Consider the following 25,890-nt stretch of genomic DNA (forward strand, 5'->3'; position numbering starts at 1 on the left):
ATGTTTCAGCAGCAGCCAGAAGGGCAGAGCTGATTACTGGGAGACAAAGGGTATTGCCTCGCCACCTAGCTCACGACGCACCTACACGTAACCCGATGGAAGCTGACCGGAAATACAACATGTCACACATTGCGATGTGCAGCATAATAGGGAGGACCATTGGCATCTTAAAACAGCGTTTCCAATGCCTGGACCATTCCGGAGGCTACTTGCAATACTCCCCTGAGATTGTCGGTCAGTTCACTGTTGTGTGCTGCATGCTACATAACTTAGCCATCATGAGGCAGCAGCAACTGGCAGTAGAAGACCCACCTGAGGTGAGAGTGGCTGATGATGAGGAGGAAAATGCAGATAACGAGTAGGAAAAGGAGGACGAGGAAGCCATGCAACTACCTGAACCGGGAGCACAACGGCAGAGGAGGGCGGGCCGTCGTACCCCTTTAACAATTGCTCAAGCCTTGTGCCAGCAGCTCATCCGTGAACACTTTGCTGCTTGAAAGTTCAGCGACAACTATTCAAAATGGACCATGTTTACTGTTTGGACCTGTTCCGTAATGTTGTGTTGTGTTAATGGAACAAATAATGGAATTGATTCTTCTTTACCTCAAAAAGTTGTATTAATAATGGAACAAATAATGGAAATGATTCAATTATAATTTTAAATATATTTTATTCAAAAGTTTAACAAACATTTGTTTTTACTTAACTTAATTTTAATAAAAATATTCTTGTGTCAAATTTAAAGTTTTCAGTTAAGATCACTTACAACTTTAAGATCACTTACAAATTCTAAAATCGTTTACAAGCTCTAAGCTGTCTTACAAGCTGGTCTGGCGATTGGAGTGGGAGTAGCAGTCGATTCTGTCAATGGGCGCGGGGTCTGGGCGTGTTCCCTTATTGCAGCAACTAACTCCGACATTCCCTCGCTCTTGTGCCCTGACAGTGTCTCAAGTACCTCTAACATTCCCTCCCTTATGTTCACTAACAGCGCATCAGATACCTGCGATATTCCCTCTCTCATGTACACCGACATTGTATCAGCTGCCTGAGACATTCTCTCGCTCATGTTGCCGGACAGTGCTCCCATTTCTTGTGAGAGTGTTGTTACTTCTCCCGGCAGTCCTAATACCTTTCACCCACCCCACTGATGGTGTCCAGGAGTGATCGTATAAACTCAATGCTCTCTGCATTCATTGCAATCATCTGAACCACATCTGTTAGATCCTGCACCTCAGGAGAGGGCGATCGAGCTCTCCTTCCCCTCTTCACCCTGGGCATGGCTCGCTGCATCCCATGGGACCCGCAGCCTTGGACGGTGGAGCCCTGGGTGTGCCCTTGCTGCATCCCACTGGGACCCACAGCCTCGGACGGTGGGGCGCTGGGTGTGCCTCGCTGCACCCTACTGGAATCCTCAGCCTCGGACTGTGGGTAAGCAAGGAATGTCCCAACACTCATACCGCACAGGAAAGGGGCTGGCATCTCAATGGGCAGCACCTGCACCTCCTCCAGAGTGAGTACAAGAGTGGGGGCTTCATCCATTACCTTCCCCTCACCCCCATATTCTTGATCTGGAAGATGGGATTGGAAGATGTTCTCCTCTTCTCGTCCACATCTGAATCTTCTTCTGCATCGTCAGGGTTGGCCTCAAGTTCTGCAAAATATAACACAACAGACAAATGGTTAACAGCAGAGGAGGGGAAGGGTGGGTGGCATGAGTAGGCTCACACAGCGCAGGCAACAGGCTGATTTGAAGGACCACGATGAATGTTAGCACATTGCATCAACCGAAGCGTAGCTGACGGAGACATCCCCATGAATTGAAGCATCGTTAGCCCGCGCAGTACTTAACATTTAGTAAAGCCAGACTGTGGAATTTGCAGGACTTACCCTCTCCCTCAAGTGTTGGCCAGCTTGTGCAGTGGTGGTTGCTTTTCTCCAGGCAGGAGCCATCAAAGCAGCGACCCTGTCTTCCAAGTGTGTCAGTGGGTGCAGATTTGCCGGGCCTCCTCCTGTTCAAGTTCTTTCCCTTTTGTTGTGTGCCACTTTCCTCTGCAAAGATGATAATATAACTTTTTAAGAGAGGGTGTCTTTCTGCTGGGTGGGACATATACAGATGGTCACATTTACAATTTCAGTGAATAAATGAAAATATTACTTACGCTAACTACTTGACCAAGGTCCTGCCACTTTTTTTTTTACACTGGCCTCCAGACCTCGGGGTGGTCACCATTACACAATAATCTTCTGCAAGTTGGTTCCAGTGTTTCTTCATTTCTTTTGGTGAAACTTTCATGTGACCTCTGCTGGTGTCCAGCTCGTGCCAGCTGGCCTCAATTATAGTAACTAGTGCCTCCACTTCATCCTGTAAGAAGTTCTTGGTCCTTGAGCCGTGTTGCATCTTGTATTGCAGCTCCAATTTTTCCATTGAGAATTAAAGTTCTCACACATAACTGGCTCTTTAAAAATGGCCGAATGTAGACCGGGAGCTGTACTGGGCATGTGCAGCCAGTGCTGGGACCCCAACTATTTACAATCTACATTAATGACTTGGAAGAAGGGACTGAGTGTAACCTAGCCAAGTTTGCTGACGATACAAAGATGGGAGGAAAAGCAATGCAAAAGGACATAAACAGGCTAAGTGAGTGGGAAAAAATTTGACAGATGGAGTATAATGTTGGAAAATGTGAGGTCATGCACTTTGGCAGAAAAAAATCAAAGAGCAAGTTATTATTTAAATGGAGAAAGATTACAAAGTGCTGCAGTACAGTGGGACCTGGGGATACTTGTGCATGAAACACAAAAGGATAGTATGCAGGTACAGCAAGTGATCAGGAAGGCCAATGGTATCTTGGCCTTTATTGCAAAGGGGATGGAGTATAAAAGCAGGGAAATCTTGCTACAGCTATATAAGGTATTGGTGAGGCCACACCTGGAATACTGCGTACAGTTTTAGTTTCCATATTTACAAAAGGATATACTTGCTTTGAAGGCAGTTCAGAGAAGGTTCACTAGGTTGATTCCGGGGATGAAGGATTTGACTTATGAGGAAAGGTTGAGTAGGTTGGGCCTCTACTCATTGGAATTCAGAAGAATGAGAGGTGATCTTATCGAAATCTGTAAGATTATGAGGGGGTTTGACAAGGTGGATACAGAGAGGATGTTTCCACTGATGGGGGAGACTAGAACTAGAGGGCATGATCTTAGAATAAGGGGCCGCCCATTTAAAATAGAGATGAGGAGAAATTTCTTCTCTCAGAGGGTTGTAAATCTGTGGAATTCACTGCCTCAGAGAGCTGTGGAAGCTGGGACATTGAATAAATTTAAGCCAGAAATAGACAGTTTCTTTAACGATAAGGGGATAAGGGGTTGTGTGGAGCGGGCGAGGAAGTGGAGCTGAGTCCATGATTAGATCAGCCATGATCTTATTGAATGGCGGAGTAGGCTCGAGGAGCCGTATGGCCTACTCCTGTTCTTATTTCTTATGTTCTTATGTTCTTATGTCAATCACATCAATAACATCCTTTTTTTTCGCGCATGTGCAGAAGGTGGACCATCGTTTTGTCGGCGCAGACATTAGGCTCCATCCCCCGATGCTAAAGGGCAGGCTGCATGGAGCCAATTTCAAAAAATAGAACAGGAAAACCTGCTACTTATTTTTTTGGAATAGTCGGGGCCAAAAAAAGGGCATAACTCTGGCAATACGCCAAAAAACGGCATTGGGAAAAATTGAGCCCCATAGAAACTAAAATGATATTTGTCTTTTTTTAATGTCTTATCTACCAGATCGCCCACTTTCAAGGCATTATCGATTTGCACTGTTTCTCCACACCCTTCAATGTATTTCCATTGAGTTTATATTCTCATTCTTGTTAATCCACCCAAATTGCATTAATTGTGCACAACACAGACAGCAACAAACATTTTCACTTAAAACACAAGTGCGAGTACTATCATTTCTGAAAGGCAGCAGCTTAATTTACCAATTCTTAAAAAAACTTGTTCAGTACAGATTGAGCGTCCGAAATCTGGAGTTCCAAAATTCAAATTGCTCTGGAATCCGGACACCGGGCCGATCTGTGGCGAGGTCGTCTGGAAACCGGAAAATCTTCAGAAATCCAGACTACCCCCGCCTCGTCGACCTGACCTCGCCTTGGCCCTCGGCGGCCCGACTCACTTCGGCCCGACCTCGTTCCAGCCCTTGGTGGTCCTACCTCACTCCGGCCCTCGGCAGCCCGTCCTCGCCCCGGCACTCCGCGGTCCAACCTCGCCCCGGCCCAACTTCGCCCCAGCCCTCAGTGGCCGACCTCACTCCGGCCCGACCTCGTTCCAGCCCTTGGTGGTCCTACCTCACTCCAGCCCTCGGCAGCCCGACCTCGCCCCAGCCCTCGGCGGCCCGACCTCGCCCCAGCCCTCGGCGGCCCGACCTCGCCCCAACCCTCAGCAGCCCGACCTCGCCCCGGCCCTCGGTGGCCCGACCTCGCCCCAGCTCGACCTCGCCCCGGCCCTCGGCAGCCCGACCTCGCCCGGTCTCACCCCCCGGCCCGGCCTCACCCTAGCCCTACCTTGCCTCGGTCCTCAACGGCCCAACCTCCGCCCGACTTCTCTGCGACTTCGCCCGCCCCGACTTCGCCGCGACTTCGCCCGCCCCGGCCCTCGGCAGCCTGACCTCGCCCCGGCCCGACTTCGCTCCGGCTCCCCCCTCACCTCGGCGGGCCGACCTCGTCCCCTTACCGCAGCTGCCTGACCCCACCTACCTCACAAAGACGTTCCAAAAATGGGAAATACCCGGAATGCGAAACAGCCTCAGTCCCGACGTTTCCGGATTTCGGACGCTCAACCTGTATAGGCTTTTTAATGTTCTCACATATTTCTACTATCTTGTTTTTCCCCTTCATGGCAGTCTTTTGATCCCAAATACCTCCCAGATTGTAATGCTAACAGTTTAAGTATGTGCTGGATTCAGTTGATACAAATATTATTGTTGTGATGAGGATATCTCGACTTGTACCAGTTCCAACAATTCACTCCTTTCCTCCATATAAATGTAGTCGCTTCTTTCTTAAATAACATATATAACATATATATGCCACGACAGGGTACAGGGTACAACACGAGCTGGTGCAGGAGGATGACGGCAGCGAAGAGTAACGTCAGCAAGGTCCAGGTCGGTGATTGGAGCGTGGGCAGATGCAGCAGGAGCAACGAGATCGGGGCGAAGGAGTGGCAAGAGACTCTGGAGGGATGTGATCGGGGTCAGGGGCCCAGGGGCAGCACGGACCAGCCCACACTGCGATTTGCGTGCGCACTAGGTCCGTGCATCAGAGCAGGTGTCCAGTTGTCTTGGGTAATCCTTGCCACTGGACCAAGACCTAGCTCTGTCAAGCCGGTGTGGTGGCTGGTGTGGTTAAAAAAATCCACGCACAGGCATCTTCCACCCGTGAGGATGTAGTTCGGGTTCTTCATTCGAAACACCTGTGAACTCATCCTTTTTTTGCCGTGGAAGCAAGTCATCCTCATTTCAAGGGACTGCCTATGATGATGATGATGTAACATAGAGATTCAAAATAATATACAAAGGTAATAAAACACACAGAAGGCTTTTTGCATATGTTGCAGTGTGCACCAATGTAAGGGATAATCATCTGCATACAAATAATTTGGAATGGTAATCCTTTTGATTAAAATCTTCTCAACAATTATTTTTTTTCCATTGTGCTGAACTCACTTCACAAGTGTAGGTTAAGACCTTGATTTAGTGAGACAATTCTAGTCCAATATGCCACATAATTATTTATAATTTGCTGTGTAACTTAAATTATTTGATATTGCATCCAGTAATTATCAGATGTTTGTAATTCACCCTTGTAAAATATGTATTGTTATGTTAAATGCACGTCAGAATTTACTACTCAAATGCAACTTTACACCTCAACTACCTCTTCCCCATGAAATTCAGCTTGGGCTAGAAAATCCATACTCCCAAAGCATTTAAATACTCTCTGGGCAAATTTATGAAGTTTGCAAGGTCCAATAGACCTTCTCAACACTTTGTAAACCCAGTTTGACAATGCACTGTAGCTATACTCCATGCGGTGTCAAACTCAAGTGGTTTAAGACTGCCTCCTCCAGTCAGATCCCACAACATCTCCACTCTAGAGTTAGTTAAGGACCCAACTCTGGAATTATATTGCCACTTTTGCATCACCGTTAAGCCGAACACTCAGCAGTGATACAAAAGTGGTTATCTAACTATACCTCATCGCAGCCTTGATCGAGACATAGACGCAAGGGCTGAATGTCAGAGGAAAGGTAAGATCAGCTACCCTCAACATTAAGGCAACATTTTGAGTATATGCTAGTGTTGTTCAGCCACTTATGAGTTTTCTTTAGATTTTAGAACTCCTGATTAAGAAAGGCACATAGTGAATTTAAAATAGTTAGAATTATTGGAGAAATACGCAACAGATTTTTATTTTAATTCAAAGAATGTTATTGCACTGTTTTTTATGTTTTCAGATTGAAGATGAGCTAATGCACTCTTGTTTACTGTGGCTAAATTTGTATTATGATACAACAAATGCACATAAATTAATGCAACAGCAAAGAAAACCCTTCTGTTGAGGTACAGACCAAACTGATTCAATACATATATATTTACTATGAAAATAGTTGCACTACTTTTTCTTTTTAAAAAGCTATTCTTACAATTGTAATGACTGAAATTTATCAGAGAAAATAAAACTCTCAAAACTCTGAAATCGTTGAATAAGGTTTTCACATTAGCCATGCTAAATATTTTAAAGATCTTTCTTGAATGCATTCAGCATTTATTGATTGCAGCAAATTATGTTTGGCTTGCATGCCTAAGGAGGGTCACAAAAGGTGAGGTAATGCATGTTGTATAACTAATCTTTATGGCCGACCCCTCACCTCTACTGATGAGGCCTATTCAGTAATCCAATGACCTCTGCTCATTTTAAATACCACATGTCTGAACTGTTCTAAGAATGAATATTCCTGTCAAACTCTTTATGCAGAAATTTGTGGTGCTATTACCAGAAAATATCAAACTGAATTACTTACATTTGAGTTAAAATGATCTATTACCTGAAGCCAACATGTCATTAATTAGAACCAGGAATCGTTCATCTGGTATTTGAGCATCTGTATGAAGGAATACTGTGCCAATGTTCTTCACTCCAACTTTGATGTATAAAGCAGCAATATCACTCTGTGTAATCATTCAGATAAAAAAAATAGTAAGGACCTCATAAGTCAAAACATAGTTGCCTCGTTTCGCAATCAGACTTCTTACCCGGAGATCAGGAATGCCATAGTTTTTACGTAGTGTAATCTGAAACACCTCCAGTGAACTGAGAAATGCTGCCAAACGGCACAGGCTTTGTTTGCCACTTCCTCCAACGCCAACTAAAAGGGCATTGCCTCGTGGAGCCTCCAAAATACGACTTATACGACAGCTGTGACAATTAAAAATTAGTATCTCAGAAAAAAAAATTTCCAGTCAAGCATGCAATGCATGTCTAAACTGCAACAAATCAGTTCAAATTTAAAACACTTTCCCTGGTAAGCACCAGTGGAAACTATTTATGCTTCTGGAATGATTTTTTCAATAAACACTTTTGGTTCATGCATTACATCAACACATAAACGTTGTGACAAGTTGTCTTTGATGCTTTTTATGCATCAATGATATAGAATGCACCAATAATTAGCCCCTGAACTGACAAGTATAGTTGGAAAAATTAAATTCAAAAAGTAGAATAGTTTAGATGATGGTTAAAGATTATACAATAAGCTTATCAATTGATAATCACACCAAGGAATACATTATTCTAGGCATAAAATTATTCGTACTTTCAAGATGGTACAGCCAGAAAATATTAAGGCCAGAAATTGGATAATGCCCAAACCAGGGCTCCATCTAGGTACACTACACACGGCAGGTGCCTAATGAGTCCTGCAGCACAACTATGGTGACTTGATTTGATGGCCTCATTAATATAGTACCAATGAGCTACGGGCACCAGTTCAGGCCCCAAAATTAGCTCACTGATTGCAAAGGGTCTTGGGGGGGGGGGGGGGGGTGCAAGATGGGCCCTAGTCTCTGAATTAATTGTGTCACTATCCATCTCACAACTGCCCTGATATCATCCTTTATTAACAGAGCTACCCCACCTCCTTTCCCTTCTTGTCTATCCTTCCGAATTGTCAGATACCCCTGTCTATTTAATCCCAGTCTTGGCCACCCTTCAACCACGTTTCTGTAATGGCCACCAAATCATACCCATTTGTAATGATTTGTGCTGTCAACTCATTTACTTTATTTCGAATGCTGCGTGCGAATGAAGCAGCTGAAGATGGTTGGGCCTCGGGCACTGCCCTGAGGAACTCCTGCAGCGATGTCCTGGGGCTGGGATGATTGACTTCAAGCAACCACAGTCATCTTCCTTTGTGCTACATATAATCCCAGCCAGTTGAGAGTTTTCCTCCCTGATTCCCATTGACTTCAATTTTACTCGAGTTCCTTTATGCCACATACAGTCAAATGCTGCCTTGATGTCGAGGGTGGGGGGAATTTGGCGATGGTAATGCTATTAAATATCATGGGGAGGTGGCTAGACTCTCACTTATTGGAGATGGTCATTGCCTGGCACTTGTGTGGCACAAATGTTACTTGCCACTTATCAGCCCAAGCCTAAATGTCATCCAGGTCTTGCTGCATGCGGGCATGGACTGCTTCATTTTCTGAGAAGTTGCGAATGGAACTGAACACTATGCAATCATCAACGAACATCCCCACTTCTGATCTTATGCTGGAGGGAAGGTCATTGATGAACATAAGAACATAAGAATTAGGAACAGGAGTAGGTCCTCTTACCCCTCGAGCCTGCTCCGCCATTCAAAAAGATCATGGCTGATCTGGCCGTGAACTCAGCTCCACTTACCCGCCCGCTCCCCGTAACCCTTAATTCCCTTATTGGTTAAAAATCAATCTATCTGTGATTTAAATACATTCAATGAGCTAGACTCAACTGCTTCCTTGGGCAGAGAATTCCACAGATTCACAACCCTCTGGGAGAAGAAATTCCTTCTCAACTCGGTTTTAAATTGGCTCCACCGTATTTTGAGGCTGTGCCCCCTAGTTCGAGTCTCCCTGACCAGTGGAAACAACCTCTCTGCCTCTATCTTGTCCATCCCTTTCATTATTTTAAATGTTTCTATAAGATCACCCCTCATCCTTCTGAACTCCAATGAGTAAAGACCCAGTCTACTCAATCTATCATCATAAGGTAACCCCCTCATCTCCGGAATCAGCCTAGTGAATCGTCTCTATACTCCCTCCAAGGCTAGTATATCCTTCCTTATGTAAGGTGACCAAAACTGCACGCAGTACTCCAGATGTGGCCTCACCAATACCCTGTACAGTTGCAGCAGGACCTCCCTGCTTTTGTACTCCATTCCTCTCGCAATGAAGGCCAACATTCCATTCGCCTTCCTGATTACCTGCTGCACCTGCAAACTAACTTTCTGGGATTCATGCACAAGGAGGCACTCTACGCAGGGGTCCTCCCATTATTCATCGGGGACTTGGCCTGGAGGGTGGTGCACGGAGCAGTGCCGTGCAATAAATTTTTAAGCCGGTTCACGGACTCCCAGGCCGCCTGCAATTTCTGCGGTCTGGAGGAGTCCGTGTTCCATGTTTTTATTGAGTGCACGAGGTTGCAGCCCCTGTTCCATTATTTGAAGGGGCTGCTCCTGAAATTCTGGCTGCACTTCAGTCCCACACTCCTGATCTTTGGGCACCCTGTGCGGAGGGGAGCGGGTAGGTCCGAAGGCCTCCTCGTAGGACTGCTCCTGGGCACGGCCAAGGGTGCCATCAGCCGATCCAGGCAGCGGGCGGTCGAGGGGGTCGTTCAACCTGACTGCCTGCCTCTCTTCCGCTCTTACATCCGGTCCAGGGTGTCCTTGGAGATGGAGCACACGGTGTCCACCGGTACGCTCGCGGCCTTCCGCGAGAGGTGGGCACCGGAGGGACTGGAGTGCATCATCACGCCCGGCAACCAAATTTTAATTTGATTTTACGTTTTTAAGTTTAATTTGTTTTAATTGCCGGTGCTTTTAGTGTCCCCCTCTCCTTTTATAGGGGGCACTGGAAAAAGGAAAAATTTGATTTTAGCGCCCCAAAAAAAAACCAAAAAAAAAAAGGGGCCTTGAAAATGTCTGCTGTGTCACCCAGGTCGGGTGGCATGGTTTTAATGTTTTATGTTTCTGCAGGTTAACTCAAAAGAGTTTCATGCACAAGGACCCCCAGGTCCCTCTGCACGGCAGCATGTTGTAATTTCTCCCCATTCAAATAATATTCCCTTTTACTGTTTTTTTTTTCCAAGGTGGATGACTTCACATTTTCCGACATTGTATTCCATCTGCCAAACCTTAGCCCATTCGCTCAACCTATCTAAATCTCTCTGCAGCCTCTCTGTGTCCTCTACACAAACTGCTTTCCCAATAATCTTTGTGTCATCTGCAAATTTTGTTACACTACACTCTGTCCCCTCTTAGAAACATAGAAACATAAAAAATAGGTGCAGGAGTAGGCCATTCGGCCCTTCAAGCCTGCAATGCTATTCAATGAGTTCATGGCTGAACATGCAAATTCAGTACCCCCTTCCTGCTTCCTTGATCCCCCTAGTAGTAAGGACTTCATCTAACTCCCTTTTGAATATATTTAGTGAATTGGCCTCAACTACTTTCTGTGGTAGAGAATTCCACATGTTCACCACTCTCCGGGTGAAGAAGTTTCTCCTCATCTCGGTCCTAAATGGCTTACCCCTTATCCTTAGACTGTGACCCAGTGAAAAAGAAGGGCGGTAAGAGAAGGGATAACCAGCCATGGATAGCCAAGGAAGCCTGTGAGTCTGGGAAGGAGACAACTGATGGCCGGCAGAGGCTTGCAGTTTTAATGTGGAGCCAAGAGGACCTTCTAGCTGAGAATTTATTTTAAAAATGGAATAATTTTTGTGATGGGCTCCAGTGGACAACTGGTTAGGCCGCATTTAAACTAAGTAGTCCTGAACGCAGCAGGCGAGATGCTTGTTGCATTCAGGACAAACCAACTTCTGGTTTCGGTTCTAAAACAGGAGTTAAGCCCCTTATTAGCATTTTCAAGGGGCCCAATGTCTGTTTTAGGTGGCTCCCAGGGATGCCTCTACAGTACCCAAACCAATAGGGTATTGGACACGTTTCTGACGCGAGAGGTTGGCCCCCTAAACTGGACCTTATTGGACATGTTTTCCACTTAGAAAATAGGTGTAATGAGGTCCTATTTCACCCCCTATGTATTTGGTACAATATTTAGGCAAATTTGTCCAACTAAAACATAGGCACGGATTTTGCGCTCCTGATGGCGGTGTATGAATGTACGCTGTTGTAAGCTTTCAGAAAGGCCCCGCAAGTTCCAGGTTTCTGCATGTGCGAAAAACCAGAACTTGCAATCTGTCAAGGTTTGACTTGACAGATCATCCACACCGACTCAAAAATCATTTTCGCCGGCGCAGTTACCCAATTACTGCCCAGCAAATGTCCACAAAACCCTTACTCCTGGTAAAAGCTGGGATAAGGCCTGCTTTCATCAGCATAAGGGTTATGCAAATCTTAAATTTTAAATTTTAAATTTAAAAATCATGTACAAACATTTAAAATTAGTTTATGTAAATTTTAACATGGATTAAAATTATTTTTCAAAAAATGAAATTTTTATTGTATATGCTTTCTTGAAGGGACCCTTAATTAAATTTGAAAATGGGAACATTTATTTTTATTCCAGTTGTTTAAATTGTTTAATTATTTGAGGAATCCTAATATACTTATGGGGAATCCTCATCAGCATTTTTAGGAATCCTCCTTTCTGATTGGAGGACCTGGTCCACATGCTCCCAGGGATGCTTACGATCCACTTGCATCCCTGGGATCCGTGAGCCTTTATGCAAGCATACCCCTGCAGGCCCAGGACACAAAGTCCCTGAAGCCGAAAGGTAAGTGCAGATTAAAAAAAAATACGGGTTGGAGGCGTACTCTGGAAGTATACCTCCGACTGCAAATTCTGGCCCATAGTTTTCACTACATTGAACATTTCTTCGGTGTCTTACCTACTTTTAGAATTTCTTTTTTGCACTAACCTAATGGATTACAAGGTTTCCTCTGTTCCAGAGACAATGATCAATTAAACTGAGTGAACTGGTTTAAAAGAAATTAAAGCATTTGAACACAATTTTCTTACTAAATGAAATACTGAATATCAATTATTCCATTTTACTTCATCAGTTGCAACAGAATATGCACTAGAATTTCACGAATACTGTTCAACAGTCTGATAGGCGGGAAATGTTATGCAGAAGATTTCATAGCAGCATATATTCCCAGTGTTCAGCTGTCAATTTCAGAAACTCATAACTAACCAATTAGAAAATAATATTCTACTTAAGATAATTTAGTCTGAAATATAATTTTATATTCAGTTTTGAAAGAAAAGGAACGAAATTAAAATATACAGAATGAGTAACCATTTTTTACTTCCATAAAAGACCCAGATAAGGGCTGTATTAAAATTGTAAATGAAGCTCAAAAAGGTAGAATATTATATATATTGCACTTTCTACTAGCAATTAAAAACCATTATATGATATTTTTTGTTTTTGTCCATGGTACTAACAGGGACAATTGCCAGAACAACCAACATCAAAAACACTTTTACCACTTCCAATATCGTGGCACTGGGCATTGATTGTGCATTTTGAATTTCCCTCTCATGACATATAAATCTCTGTTGCTGCTTCAGACACACCATATCCTAAAATTCCAGCCACCAAACTTTGTAATCCTTTCTCTAGCTCAGAAACACATCAGACCACTCATACAATAACCATTCACACTCTTAGGTTCCTAACTGATATTCAAAGAAGTCAAGTTTCTGTGTGACCACATTGAGCAGATGGCTGTTGAATATTTTCTTTTTAATTTTAATTGTTGTGTTTTTGCATTTTTCTGTTGTCAACCTAATATCTCCATTATAGCTATCCCCCTTGCATAAGTGAGACATGGTAAATAGCAACATATCATTTGAACTTACTGGCACTTCAGTTTCCTTGGAAATTAGAAGCACCTCTTCATAATTGCAGGCACTGCGCCATGTGTTATGCAAGTGTCTGCATGTGTGCAGTAGTATTTAAGGAAATTGAAGCACCCAGTGTCCATAACAAAGGTTACCTGGTTGCACAAAGCTTAAATCTACTTACCAATTGAAGTCTACCAGCTGGAGACTTATACCAGTAAGTAGACAGATGGTGTTTTAATGGACATTATGACACAGGATATTCATTAAATTTAGGGTCATTATCTGTTCCATTGTTAGACTGAACTGGCACAGACATACTCCAATGCCAAGCCACTCACTTGGATGGGTTTCTGTTGACATGGTGCAGGAGAATTTCAGCACAATCTGATTCCCCAATTCATTGATACAGGTTATGGGGATCAGGTGGGAAAGTGGAGTTGAGGTCGAAGATCAGCCATAATCTTATTGAATGGTGGAGCAGGCTCGACGGGCCTTATGGCCTACTCCTGCTCCTATTTCTTATAAATATGGTTCAAAAAATCATTGTATAATTAGAATATCCAATGACCCCAATTCAAGTGCTGTGCCAATGGGTTTCTAATGTTGGATTGCCATTCAACATGATCGACAACCACTTCTTGGACCAGTCTCAAAAAGGTTTATGGGGAGAGTATGAGTAAATTCTGTGCAGCTCTGTGTGGTGCATGGTGCCTTGTAAGCAGCATATGCAGGTTAGGAAAATGGATCTCTGGCCTGCACACTGCATTTCTTTTGCACTTGATTTCCCAATGTCCATTTTTGCCAGCAGAATGTGGGCTTCGCTATGGTCCTCTGCAGCAGCGGTGTGCTTTCTTGCCATGTCACATGAAACAATTTGAGCCACAATACATTTAGAAGTGCTGCACAAATGATAAGAATCCTCCCTGCAGTGTATAATACTTACATGTGCTGCATGGCTTCCTTGAATAGGACAAGGTTCATTACTGCATGCAGTTCATTATAATGCTCCAGTGCATCTGTAAGAATTGTATGTAGCTTTTTCCAATTGGTTACAGGCATATATCGAGGCTCTCCGACACCTTGAGCAAAGTGGCAGTAAATCAATGGCTTTTGGGTAAAAATATGATCATCAATAACCTAAAACCAAAATAACAACATAATTAGTAGCATTCACACAAGATGCAGAAATTGCAGTTGGTGGCTGATGCCTTCGACCTGATTTTTTAAATTAACTTACCTGGTGTCTGGGAGGTTCGGAGACTTACGATCCTGGGCCACGATGCATAGGCCTGCGTAGAGGCCTATGATTCCCAGAGACGTCGGTGTTTTGCAAGCATTCCTGGGATCACGTGGGCCAGCCAAACCAATCAAAGTAGGGGTATACCCATTCATATTTAGGGTGAGTTTTGTATAAATGGAATCACCATAAGTATGAATAGGAATACCCCAAAAAATACACAATCACTTAAAATATATATTTTTAAATCACATTTAAAATTAATCAAAATGGAATTTAATTATTTAAAGCAAAAATTTTATTTTTTGAAAAATAAATGTACATATTTTAAAGGGTCTAAAAATAAACTTACCTTATTTCACAGGTTTTTAAATGTTAAAATTATAAAAAAATATTTTTTTTTGTTCTTTAAAAGTCTTACACTGATAAAAAGAAATAGGCCCTACGCCTGCTTTTATCAGGCGTAAGAATATCACAGGCATTCGCTGGGCAGAAGTTGGGCACCAGCGAATGCCCATTTCTGTTAGATTCGTACAATCTGTTAAGTGGGTTCTTGACAGATCACAAGTTCTAGGTTTAGGCGCATGCGCAGTGCATGCCTAAACTCGGAATTTGCGGGGCCCCTTTGGGCGCGTGCGCACCTCAGACCTGCCCAACGCAGTCAGAGGAGGTCAGCTGGTGCAGGGGCAGGGGCAGAAGGGAAATAAAGAAGTAAAAAGAAATCAAAGAAGATGTCACAGCCAAGAGGGTAAGTGACTGACTGGTGGATTGGTGAGTATTTAATCTTTTTCTTTTTCTTTTCTGATCAGTAAAAAACCTTTGGCGTTCTTATCAATTAGGTTAACTTAAGGTTTAAGCCATGCCAGGAGAGCCCAGACCCGTGTCATGCTCCTCCTGTGCGATGTGGGAAGTCAGGGATGCTTCCAGTGTCCCTGACAACTACATGTGGAGGAAGTGTATCCAGCTGCAGCTCCTGACAGACCACATTGCGGCACTGGAGCTGCGCATGGATTGATCAATCTGGAGCATCCGCAATGCTGAGGTTACAAAGGCAGAGAGGGAATGGGTGACCATCAGGCAGAGCAGTGGAAGGAAGGTAGTGCAGGGGTCCCCTGCGGTCATCTCCCTCCAAAACAGATACACCACCTTGGGTATTGTTGCGGGAGATGGCTCATCAGGGGAAGGCAGCAGCAGCCAAGTCCATGACACCAGGGGTGGCTCTGCTGCACAGGAGGACAGGAAAAAGAGTGGGAGAGCTATAGTGATAGGTGATTCTATTGTAAGGGGAATAGATAGGCAAATCTGCGGCCGCAAACGAGACTCCAGGATGGCATGTTGCCTCCCTGATGTCTCGGAGCGGCTGCAGCGCATTCTGGAGGGGGAGGGTGAACAGCCAGCTGTTGTGGTACATATAGGTTCCAACGATGTAAGTAAAAAGCGGCATGAGGTCCTACAAGCTGAATTTAGGGAGCTAGGAGTTAAATTAAAAGGTAGGACCTCAAAGGTAGTAATCTCAGGATTGCTACCAGTGCCACGTGTTAGTCAGAGTAGGAATTGCAGGATAGCTCAGATGAATACATGGCTTGAAGAATGGTGCAAGGGGGAGGGATTCAAATTCCTGGGACATTGGGACCGGTTCTGGGGGAGGTGGGACCAGTACAAATCGGACGGTCTGCACCTGGGCAGGACCGGAACCGATGTCCTATGCGGAGTGTTTGCTAGTGCTGTTGGAGGGGATTTAAACTAAAAAGGCAGGAGGATGGGAATCTATGCAGGGAGGCAGAGGGAAGTAAAAAGGGGGCAGAAGCAAAAGACAGAAAGGAGAAAAGCCAGAGTGGAGGACAGAGAAATCAAGGGCAAAATTCAAAAAGGGCCACATTACAACATAATTCTAAAAGGACAAAGAGTGTTAAAAAACAAGCCTGAAGGCTCTGAGTCTCAATGTGAGGAGCGTTCATAATAAGGTGGATGAGTTGACTGCGCAGATAGCTGTTAACGGATAGGATGTAATTGGGATTACGGAGACAGGCTCCAAGTTAACCAAGGCTGGGAACTTAACATCCAGGGGTATTCAATATTCAGGAAGGAAAAGGAGGTAGGGTAGCGTAACTAGTTAAAGAGATTAACGCAATAGTAAGGAAGGACATTAGCGTGGATGATATGGAATCTATATGGTTATAGCTGCGAAACACCAAAGGGCAGAAAACGTTAGTGGGAGTTGTGTACAGACTACCAAACAGTAGTAGTGAGGTTGGGGATGTCATCAAACAGGAAATTAGGGACACGTACAATAAGGGTACAGCAGTTATCATGGGTGACTTTAATCTGCATATTGATTGGGTCAACCAAACTGGTAGCAATACTGTGGAGGAGGATTTCCTGGAGTGTATAAGGGATGGTCTTCTAGACCAATATGTCGAGGAACCAACGAGAGAGCAGGCCATCCTAGACTGGATCTCGTGTAACGAAAGAGGATTAATTAGCAATCTGGTCATGCGGGGCCCCTTGGGGAAGAGTGACCATAATATGGTAGGATTCTTCATTAAGATGGATAGTGACACAATTAATTCAGAGACTAGGGTCCTGAACTTAAAGAAAGGAAACGTTGATGGTATGAGACGTGAATTGGCTAGGATAGACTGGAGAATGATACTTAAAGGGTTGACGGTGTATAGGCAATGGCTGACATTTAAAGATCACATGGATGAACTACAACAATTGTATATCCGTGTGTGCTGTAATAATAAAAAAGGGAAGGTGGCTCAATCGTGGCGAACAAGGGAAATTAGGGAAAGTGTTAAATCCAAGGAAGAGGCATATAAATTGGCCATAAAAAGCAGCAAACTAGAGGACTGTGAGAAATTTAGAATTCAGCAGAGGAGGACTAAGGGTTTAATTAGGAGGGGGGAAATAGAGTATGAGAGTAAGCTTGCAGGGAACATAATAACTGACTGCAAAAGCTTCTATAGATATGTGAAGAGAAAAAGATTAGTGAAGACTAATGTAGGTCCCTTGCAGTCAGAATCAGGGGAATTCATAATGGGGAACAAGGAAATGGCAGACAAATTGAACAAATACTTTGGTTCTGTCTTCACGAAGGAAGACACGAATAACCTCCCGAAAATACTATGGGACCGAGGGTCTAGCGAGAAGGGGAAACTGAGGGAAATCCTTATTAGTCAGGAAATGGTGTTAGAAAAATTGAAGGGACTGAAGGCCGATAAATCCCCAGGGCCTGATAGTCTGCATCCCAGAGTACTTAAGGAAGTGGCCCTAGAAATAGTAGATGCATTGATAGTCATTTTCCAACATTCCATGGACTCTGGTTCAGTTCCTATGGATTGGAAGGTAGCTAATGTAACCCCACTTTTTAAAAAAGGAGGGAGAGAGAAAACAGGGCATTATAGACCAGTCAGCCTGACATCGGTGGTGGGGAAAATGCTGGAATCAATTATTAAAGCTGTAATAGCAGCGCATTTGGAAAGCAGTGACAGGATCGGTCCAAGTCAGCATGGATTTATGAAAGGGAAATCATGCTTGACAAATCTTCTACAGTTTTTTGAGGATGTAGCTGGTAGAGTAGATAAGGGAGAACCAGTGGATGTGATGTATTTGGACTTTCAAAAGGCTTTTGACAAGGTCCCACACAAGAGATTAGTGTGAAAAATTAAGGGTATTGGGGGGTAATGTACTGACGTGGATAGTGAACTGGTTGGCAGACAGGAAGCAAAGAGTGGGAATAAACAGGTCCTTTTCAAAATGGCAGGCAGTGGCTAGTGGGGTGCTGCAGGGCTCAGTGTTGGGACCCCAGCTATTTACAATATCCATTAATGATTTAGACGAAGGAATTGAACGTAATATCTCCAAGTTTGCAGATGACACAATGCTGGTTGGCATTGCGAGCTGCGAGGAGGATGCGAGGAGACTGCAGGAGGACTTGGGTAGGTTAGGCGAATGGGCAAATGCATGGCAGATGCAGTATAATATGAATAAATGTGAGGTTATCCACTTTGATGGCAAAAACAGGAAAGCAGATTATTATCTGAATGGTGACAGATTAGTAAAAGAAGAGATGCAACGAGACCTGGGTGTCATGGTACATCAGTCATTGAAGGTAGGCATGCAGGTACAGCAGGCAGTAAAGAAAGCAAATGGCATGCTGGCCTTCATAGCGAGGAGATTTGAGTATCGGAGCAGGGAGGTCTAACTGCAGTTGTACAGGGCCTTGGTGAGACCACACCTTGAGTATTGTGTGCAGTTTTGGTCTCCTAATCTGAGAAAGGATATTCTTGCTATTGAGGGAGTGCAGCGAAGGTTCACAAGACTGATTCCCGGGATGGCAGGACTGACATATGAAGAAAGACTGGATCGACTAGGTTTATATTCACTGGAATTTAGAAGAATGAGAGGGGATCTCATAGAAACATATAAAATTCTGATGGGATTGGACAGGTTAGATGCAGGAAGAATGTTCCCGCTGTTGGAGAAGTCCAGAACCAGGGGCCACAGTCGAAGGATAAGGGGTAAGCCATTTAGGACCGAGATGAGGAGAAACTTCTTCACTCAGAGAATTGTGAACCTGTGGAATTCTCTACCACAGAAAGTTGTTGAGGCCAGTTCGTTAGATATATTCAAAAGGGAGTTAGATGCGGCCTTTACGGCTAAAGGGATCAAGAGGTATGGAGAGAAAACATGAATGGGGTACTGAAGTTGCATGATCAGCCATGATAATATTGAATGGTGGTGCAGGCTCGAAGGGCCGAATGGCCTAATCCTGCACCTACTTTCCATGTTTCTACTTAGCTCGTCCCCTTCAATCTACCTATCGCAGATGCATCTGTCCATGACAGCATTGGTAGCAGTGATCACTGCGTAGTCTTCTGCAGATGAAGTAAAATCTTCACACTGAATACACCCTCCATCATGTTGTGTGGCACTACCACCGTGCTAAATGTGATAGATTCAGAGCAGGTCTAGCAGGTCAAAACTGGGCATCCACGAGGGGCCATCAGTAGCAGCAGAATTGTATTCCACCATAATCTGTAACCCCATGGACTGGCATATCCCACAATCTACCATTATCATCAAGCCAGGAGACCAACCCTGGTTCAATGAGCATGCCAGGTGCCGCACCAGGCGGACCTAAAAATGAGGTATCAACCTGGGGAAGCTGCAACACTGAACTACGTATATGCTAAGCAGCAGAAGCAGCATGTAACAAACAGAGCTCAGCGATCCAACAATCAACAGATGAGATCAAAGCTCCAGTCGTGAATGGTGGTGGACCATTAAACGACGAACGGGAGGAAGAGGCTCCATGATTATCCCCATCCTCAATGATGGCGGTGCCCAGCACGCAAGTGCAAAAGACAAGGCTGAAGTGCCTGCAACAATATTCAGCCAGAAGTACCGAGTGGAAGATCGATAGCGGCCTCCTGCTGAAGACCCCACCATCACAGAAGCCAGTCTTCAGCCAATTCGGTTCACTCCACGTTATATCAAGAAATGGCTGAGCGCACTGGATACAGCAAAGTCTATGGGCCCCGACAACATCCCGGCTGTCGTGCTGAAGACTTGTGTTCCAGAACTAGCTGTGCCTCTAGCCAAGCTGTTCCAGTACAGCTACAACAGTGGCATCTACCCGACAATGTGGAAAACTGCCCAGGTATGTCCTGCCCATAAAAAGTAGGACAAATCCAAACTGGCCAATTTCTGCCAATCAATCTACTCTCAATCATCAGGAAAGTGGTGGAAGGTGTCATCGACAGTGCTATCAAGTGGCACTTACTCACCAATAACCTGCTCACTGATGCTCAGTTTGGTTTCGGCCAGGAAAACACTCGGCTGCAGACATCATTGCAGCCTTGGTTCAAACATGGACAAAAGAGCTGAATTCCAGAGGTGAGGTGAAAGTGACTGCCCTCGACATCAAGGCAGCATTTGACTGTATGTGGCATAAAGGAACTCGAGTAAAATTGAAGTCAATGGGAATCAGGGAGGAAAACTCTCAACTGGCTGGGATTATATGTAGCACAAAAGGAAGATGACTGTGGTTGCTTGAAGTCAATCATCCCAGCCCCAGGACATCGCTGCAGGAGTTCCTCAGGGCAGTGTCCGAGGCCCAACCATCTTCAGCTGCTTCATTCGCACGCAGCATTCGAAATAAAGTAAATGAGTTGACAGCACAAATCATTACAAATGGGTATGATTTGGTGGCCATTACAGAAACGTGGTTGAAGGGTGGCCAAGACTGGGATTAAATAGACAGGGGTATCTGACAATTCGGAAGGATAGACAAGAAGGGAAAGGAGGTGGGGTAGCTCTGTTAATAAAGGATGATATCAGGGCAGTTGTGAGAGATGATATTGGCTCTAATAAACAAAATGTTGAATCATTGTGGGTGGAGATTAGAGATAGTAAGGGGAAAAAGTTACTGGTAGGCGTAGTTTATAGGCCCCCAAATAATAACTTCACGGTGGGGCGGACAATAATCAAGGGAATAATGGAGGCATGTGAAAAAGGAACGGCAGTAATCATGGGGGATTTTAACCTACATATCGATTGGTCAAATCAAATTGCACGGGGTAGCCTGGAGGAGGAATTCATAGAATGCATACGGGATTGTTTCTTAGAACAGTATGTAACAGAACCTACAAGGGAGCAAGCTATCTTAGATCTGGTCCTGTGTAATGAGTCAGGAATAATAAACGATCTCCGAGTAAAGGATCCTCTCGGAATGAGTGATCACAGTATGGTTGAATTTGTAATACAGATTGAGGGTGAGGAAGTAGTGTCTCAAACGAGTGTACTATGCTTAAACAAAGGAGACTACAGTGGGATGAGGGCAGAGTTGGCTAAAGTAGACTGGGAACACAGACTAAACGGTGGCACAATTGAGGAACAATGGAGGACTTTTAAGGAGCTCTTTCATAGTGCTCAACAAAAATATATTCCAGTGAAAAAGGGCGGTAAGAGAAGGGATAACCAGCCGTGGATAGCCAAGGAAATAAAGGATGGCGGAAGTTATAGCAGATGCATTCGTTATAATCTACCAAAATTCTCTGGACTCTGGGGAGGTGCCATCGGATTGGAAAGCAGCTAATGTAACGCCACTGTTTAAAAAAGGGGGCAGACAAAAGGCAGGTAACTATAGGCCGGTTAGTTTAACACCTGTAGTGGGGAAAATGCTTGAAGCTATCATTAAGGAAGAAATAGCGGGACATCTAGATAGGAATAGTGCAATCAAGCAGACGCAGCATGGATTCATGAAGGGGAAATCATGTTTAACTAATTTACTGGAATTCTTTGAGGATATAACGAGCATGGTGGATAGAGGTGTACCGATGGATGTGGTGTATTTAGATTTCCAAAAGGCATTCAATAAGGTGCCACACAAAAGGTTACTGCAGAAGATAAAGGTACGCGGAGTCAGAGGAAATGTATTAGCATGGATCGAGAATTGGCTGGCGAACAGAAAGCAGAGAGTCGGGATAAATGAGTCCTTTTCGGTTTGGAAATCGGTGGTTAGTGGTGTGCCACAGGGATCGGTGCTGGGACCACAACTGTTTACAATATACATAGATGACCTGGAAGAGCGTCGAGAGAGGCTGGAGTCGGCGAGAGGCAGCGGCCTATAAAGGCTCAGCAGTCGGGCAGTCCGGGGAGAGAGGCGGGGCTTGCACAGCTCCAGCTGGGAGAGAAGGCAAAAAAGTAGAAAGAAATCAAAAGGTGACGTCACAGCCAAGGGGGTAAGTGATTGGCTGGTGATTGGTGAGTAGCTTTTCTTTTTCTTTTTTATATCAGTCAGTAACTTTTAACATTGTTGTTGCCAATTTAAGTGTATCGAAGGGTTAAGTCATTGCAGGAGAGCTCGGTCACGTGATATGCTCCTCCTGTACCATGTGGGAACTCGGACACTTCCGGTGTCCCTGACGACTACATCTGCGGGAAGTGTAACCGCCTCCAGCTCCTGACGGACCGCGTTGTGGAATTGGAGCTGAGGGTGGATTCACTCTGGAGCATCCACGATACTGAGAATGACGTGAGTAGCACGTGTAGCGAGTTGGTCTTATCGCAGGTGAAGGGTCCACAGCCAGATAGGGAATGGAAGACCAGCAGGAAGAGCAGTGCAAGGAAGGTAGTGCAGGGGTCCCCTGCGGTCATCCCCCTGCAAAACAGAGACACCGTTTTGAGTAATGTTGAGGGGGATGACTCATCAGGGGAGGGCAGCAGCAGCCAAGTTCATGGCACTGTGGCTGGCTCTGTTGCACAGGAGGGCAGGAAAAAAAAGTGGGAGAGCGATAGTGATAGGGGATTCAATTGTGAGGGGAATAGATAGGCGTTTCTGCGGCCGCAACCGAGACTCCAGGATGGTATGTTGCCTCCCTGGTGCAAGGGTCAAGGGTGTCATGGAGCGGGTGCAGGACATTCTAAAAAGGGAGGGAGAACAGCCAGTTGTCGTGGTGCACAGTGGTACCAACGACATAGGTAGAAAAAGGGATGAGGTCCTACAAAACGAATTTAAGGAGCTAGGAGCTAAATTAAAAAGTAGGACCTCAAAAGTAGTAATCTCAGGATTGCTACCAGTGCCACATGCTAGTCAGAGTAGGAATTGCAGGATAGCGCAGATGAATACGTGGCTTGAGCAGTGGTGCAGCAGGGGGGGATTCAAATTCCTGGGGCATTGGAACCGGTTCTGGGGGAGGTGGGACCAGTACAAACCGGACGGTCTGCACCTGGGCAGGACCGGAACCAATGTCCTAGGGGGAGTGTTTGCTAGTGCTGTTGGGGAGGAGTTAAACTAATATGGCAGAGGGATGGGAACCAATGCAGGGAGACAGAGGGAAACAAAAAGGAGACAAAAGCAAAAGACAGAAAGGAGATGAGGAAAAATGGAGGGCAGAGAAACCCAAGGTAAAGAACAAAAAGGGCCACTGTACAGCAAAATTCTAAAAGGACAAAGGGTGTTAAAAAAACAAGCCTGAAGGCTTTGTGTCTTAATGCAAGGAGTATCCATAATAAGGTGGATGAATTAACTGTGCAAATAGATGTTAACAAATATGATGTGATCGGGATTACGGAGACGTGGCTCCAGGATGATCAGGGCTGGGAACTCAACATCCAAGGGTATTCAACGTTCAGGAAGGATAAAATAAAAGGAAAAGGTGGGGTAGCATTGCTGGTTAAAGAGGAGATTAATGCAATAGTTAGGAAGGACATTAGCTTGGATGATGTGGAATCTATATGGGTAGAGCTGCAGAACACCAAAGGGCAAAAAACGTTAGTGGGAGTTGTGTACAGACCTCCAAACAGTAGTAGTGATGTTGGGGAGGGCATCAAACAGGAAATTAGGGGTGCATGCAATAAAGGTGCAGCAGTTATAATGGGTGACTTTAATATGCACATAGATTGGGCTAGCCAAACTGGAAGCAAAACGGTGGAGGAGGATTTCCTGGAGTGCATAAGGGATGGTTTTCTAGACCAATACGTCGAAGAACCAACTAGGGGGGAGGCCATCTTAGACTGGGTGTTGTGTAATGAGAGAGGATTAATTAGCAATCTCATTGTGCGAGACCCCTTGGGGAAGAGTGACCATAATATGGTGGAATTCTGCATTAGGATGGAGAATGAAACAGTTAATTCAGAGACCATGGTCCAGAACTTAAAGAAGGGTAACTTTGAAGATATGAGGCGTGAATTGGCTAGGATAGATTGGCGAATGATACTTAAGGGGTTGACTGTGGATGGGCAATGGCAGACATTTAGAGACCGCATGGATGAACTACAACAATTGTACATTCCTGTCTGGCGTAAAAATAAAAAAGGGAAGGTGGCTCAACCGTGGCTATCAAGGGAAATCAGGGATAGTATTAAAGCCAAGGAAGTGGCATACAAATTGGCCAGAAATAGCAGCGAACCCGGGGACTAGGAGAAATTTAGAACTCAGCAGAGGAGGACAAAGGGTTTAATTAAGGCAGGGAAAATGGAGTACGAGAAGAAGCTTGCAGGGAACATTAGGACGGATTGCAAAAGTTTCTATAGATATGTAAAGAGAAAAAGGTTAGTAAAGACAAACGTAGGTCCCCTGCAGTCAGAATCAGGGGAAGTCATAACGGGAAACAAAGAAATGGCAGACCAATTGAACAAGTACTTTGGTTCGGTATTCACTAAGGAGGACACAAACAACCTTCCGGATATAAAAGGGGTCAGAGGGTCTAGTAAGGAGGAGGAACTGAGGGAAATCCTTATTAGTTGGGAAATTGTGTTGGGGAAATTGATGGGATTGAAGGCCGATAAATCCCCAGGGCCTGATGGACTGCATCCCAGAGTACTTAAGGAGGTGGCCATTGAAATAGCGGATGCATTGACAGTCATTTTCCAACATTCCATTGACTCTGGATCAGTTCCTCTGGAGTGGAGGGTAGCCAATGTAACCCCACTTTTTAAAAAAGGAGGGAGAGAAAACAGGGAATTATAGACCGGTCAGCCTGACCTCAGTAGTGGGTAAAATGATGGAATCAATTATCATAGCAGTGCATTTGGAAAGATGTGACATGATAGGTCCAAATCAGCATGGATTTGTGAAAGGGAAATCATGCTTGACAAATCTTCTGGAATTTTTTGAGGATGTTTCCAGAAGAGTGGACAAGGGAGAACCAGTTGATGTGGTATATTTGGACTTTCAGAAGGCTTTCAACAAGGTCCCACACAAGAGATTAATGTGCAAAGTTAAAGCACATGGGATTGGGGGTAGTGTGCTGACATGGATTGAGAACTGGTTGTCAGACAGGAAGCAAAGAGTAGGAGTAAATGGGTACTTTTCAGAATGGCAGGCAGTGACTAGTGGGGTACCGCAAGGTTCTGTGCTGGGGCCTCAGCTGTTTATATTGTACATTAATGATTTATACGAGGGGATTAAATGTAGTATCTCCACATTTGCGGATGACACTAAGTTGGGTGGCAGTGTGAGCTGCAAGGAGGATGCTATGAAGCTGCAGAGTGACTTGAATAGGTTAGGTGAGTGGGCAAATGCATGGCAGATGAAGTATAATGTGGATAAATGTGAGGTTATCCATTTTGGTGGTAAAAACAGAGAGACAGACTATTATCTGAATGGTGACAGATTAGGAAAAGGAGAGGTGCAACGAGACCTGGGTGTCATGGTACATCAGTCATTGAAGGTTGGCATGCAGGTACAGCAGGCGGTTAAGAAAGCAAATGGTATGTTGGCCTTCATAGCGAGGGGATTTGACTACAGGGGCAGGGAGGTGTTGCTACAGTTGTACAGGGCCTTGGTGAGGCCACACCTGGAGTATTGTGTACAGTTTTGGTCTCCTAACTTGAGGAAGGACATTCTTGCTATTGAGGGAGTGCAGCGAAGGTTCACCAGACTGATTCCTGGGATAGTGGGACTGACCTATCAAGAAAGACTGGATCAACTGGGCTTGTGTTCACTGGAGTTCAGAAGAATGAGAGGGGACCTCATAGAAATGTTTAAAATTCTGACGGGTTTAGACAGGTT

General features: G+C 44.7%; 1 protein-coding gene across 1 annotated transcript in view; it reads right to left on the bottom strand.

The window, feature by feature from the left end:
- The window catches only part of dnah9l (dynein, axonemal, heavy polypeptide 9 like), a 668,659-nt gene that overhangs the window by 202,865 nt on the left and 439,904 nt on the right, over nt 1-25,890 (bottom strand). Inside the window, exons 51-53 of the mRNA XM_070873660.1 lie at nt 14,076-14,269; nt 7,316-7,478; nt 7,108-7,231 (exon numbers count right to left, since the gene is read on the bottom strand). Of these exons, the coding sequence (XP_070729761.1) occupies nt 7,108-7,231; nt 7,316-7,478; nt 14,076-14,269 (481 nt within the window). The remainder of the gene's footprint in view (nt 1-7,107; nt 7,232-7,315; nt 7,479-14,075; nt 14,270-25,890) is intronic.

Source organism: Pristiophorus japonicus, chromosome 3 (assembly GCF_044704955.1).
Source record: "Pristiophorus japonicus isolate sPriJap1 chromosome 3, sPriJap1.hap1, whole genome shotgun sequence".
Lineage (NCBI taxonomy): Eukaryota > Metazoa > Chordata > Chondrichthyes > Pristiophoridae > Pristiophorus > Pristiophorus japonicus.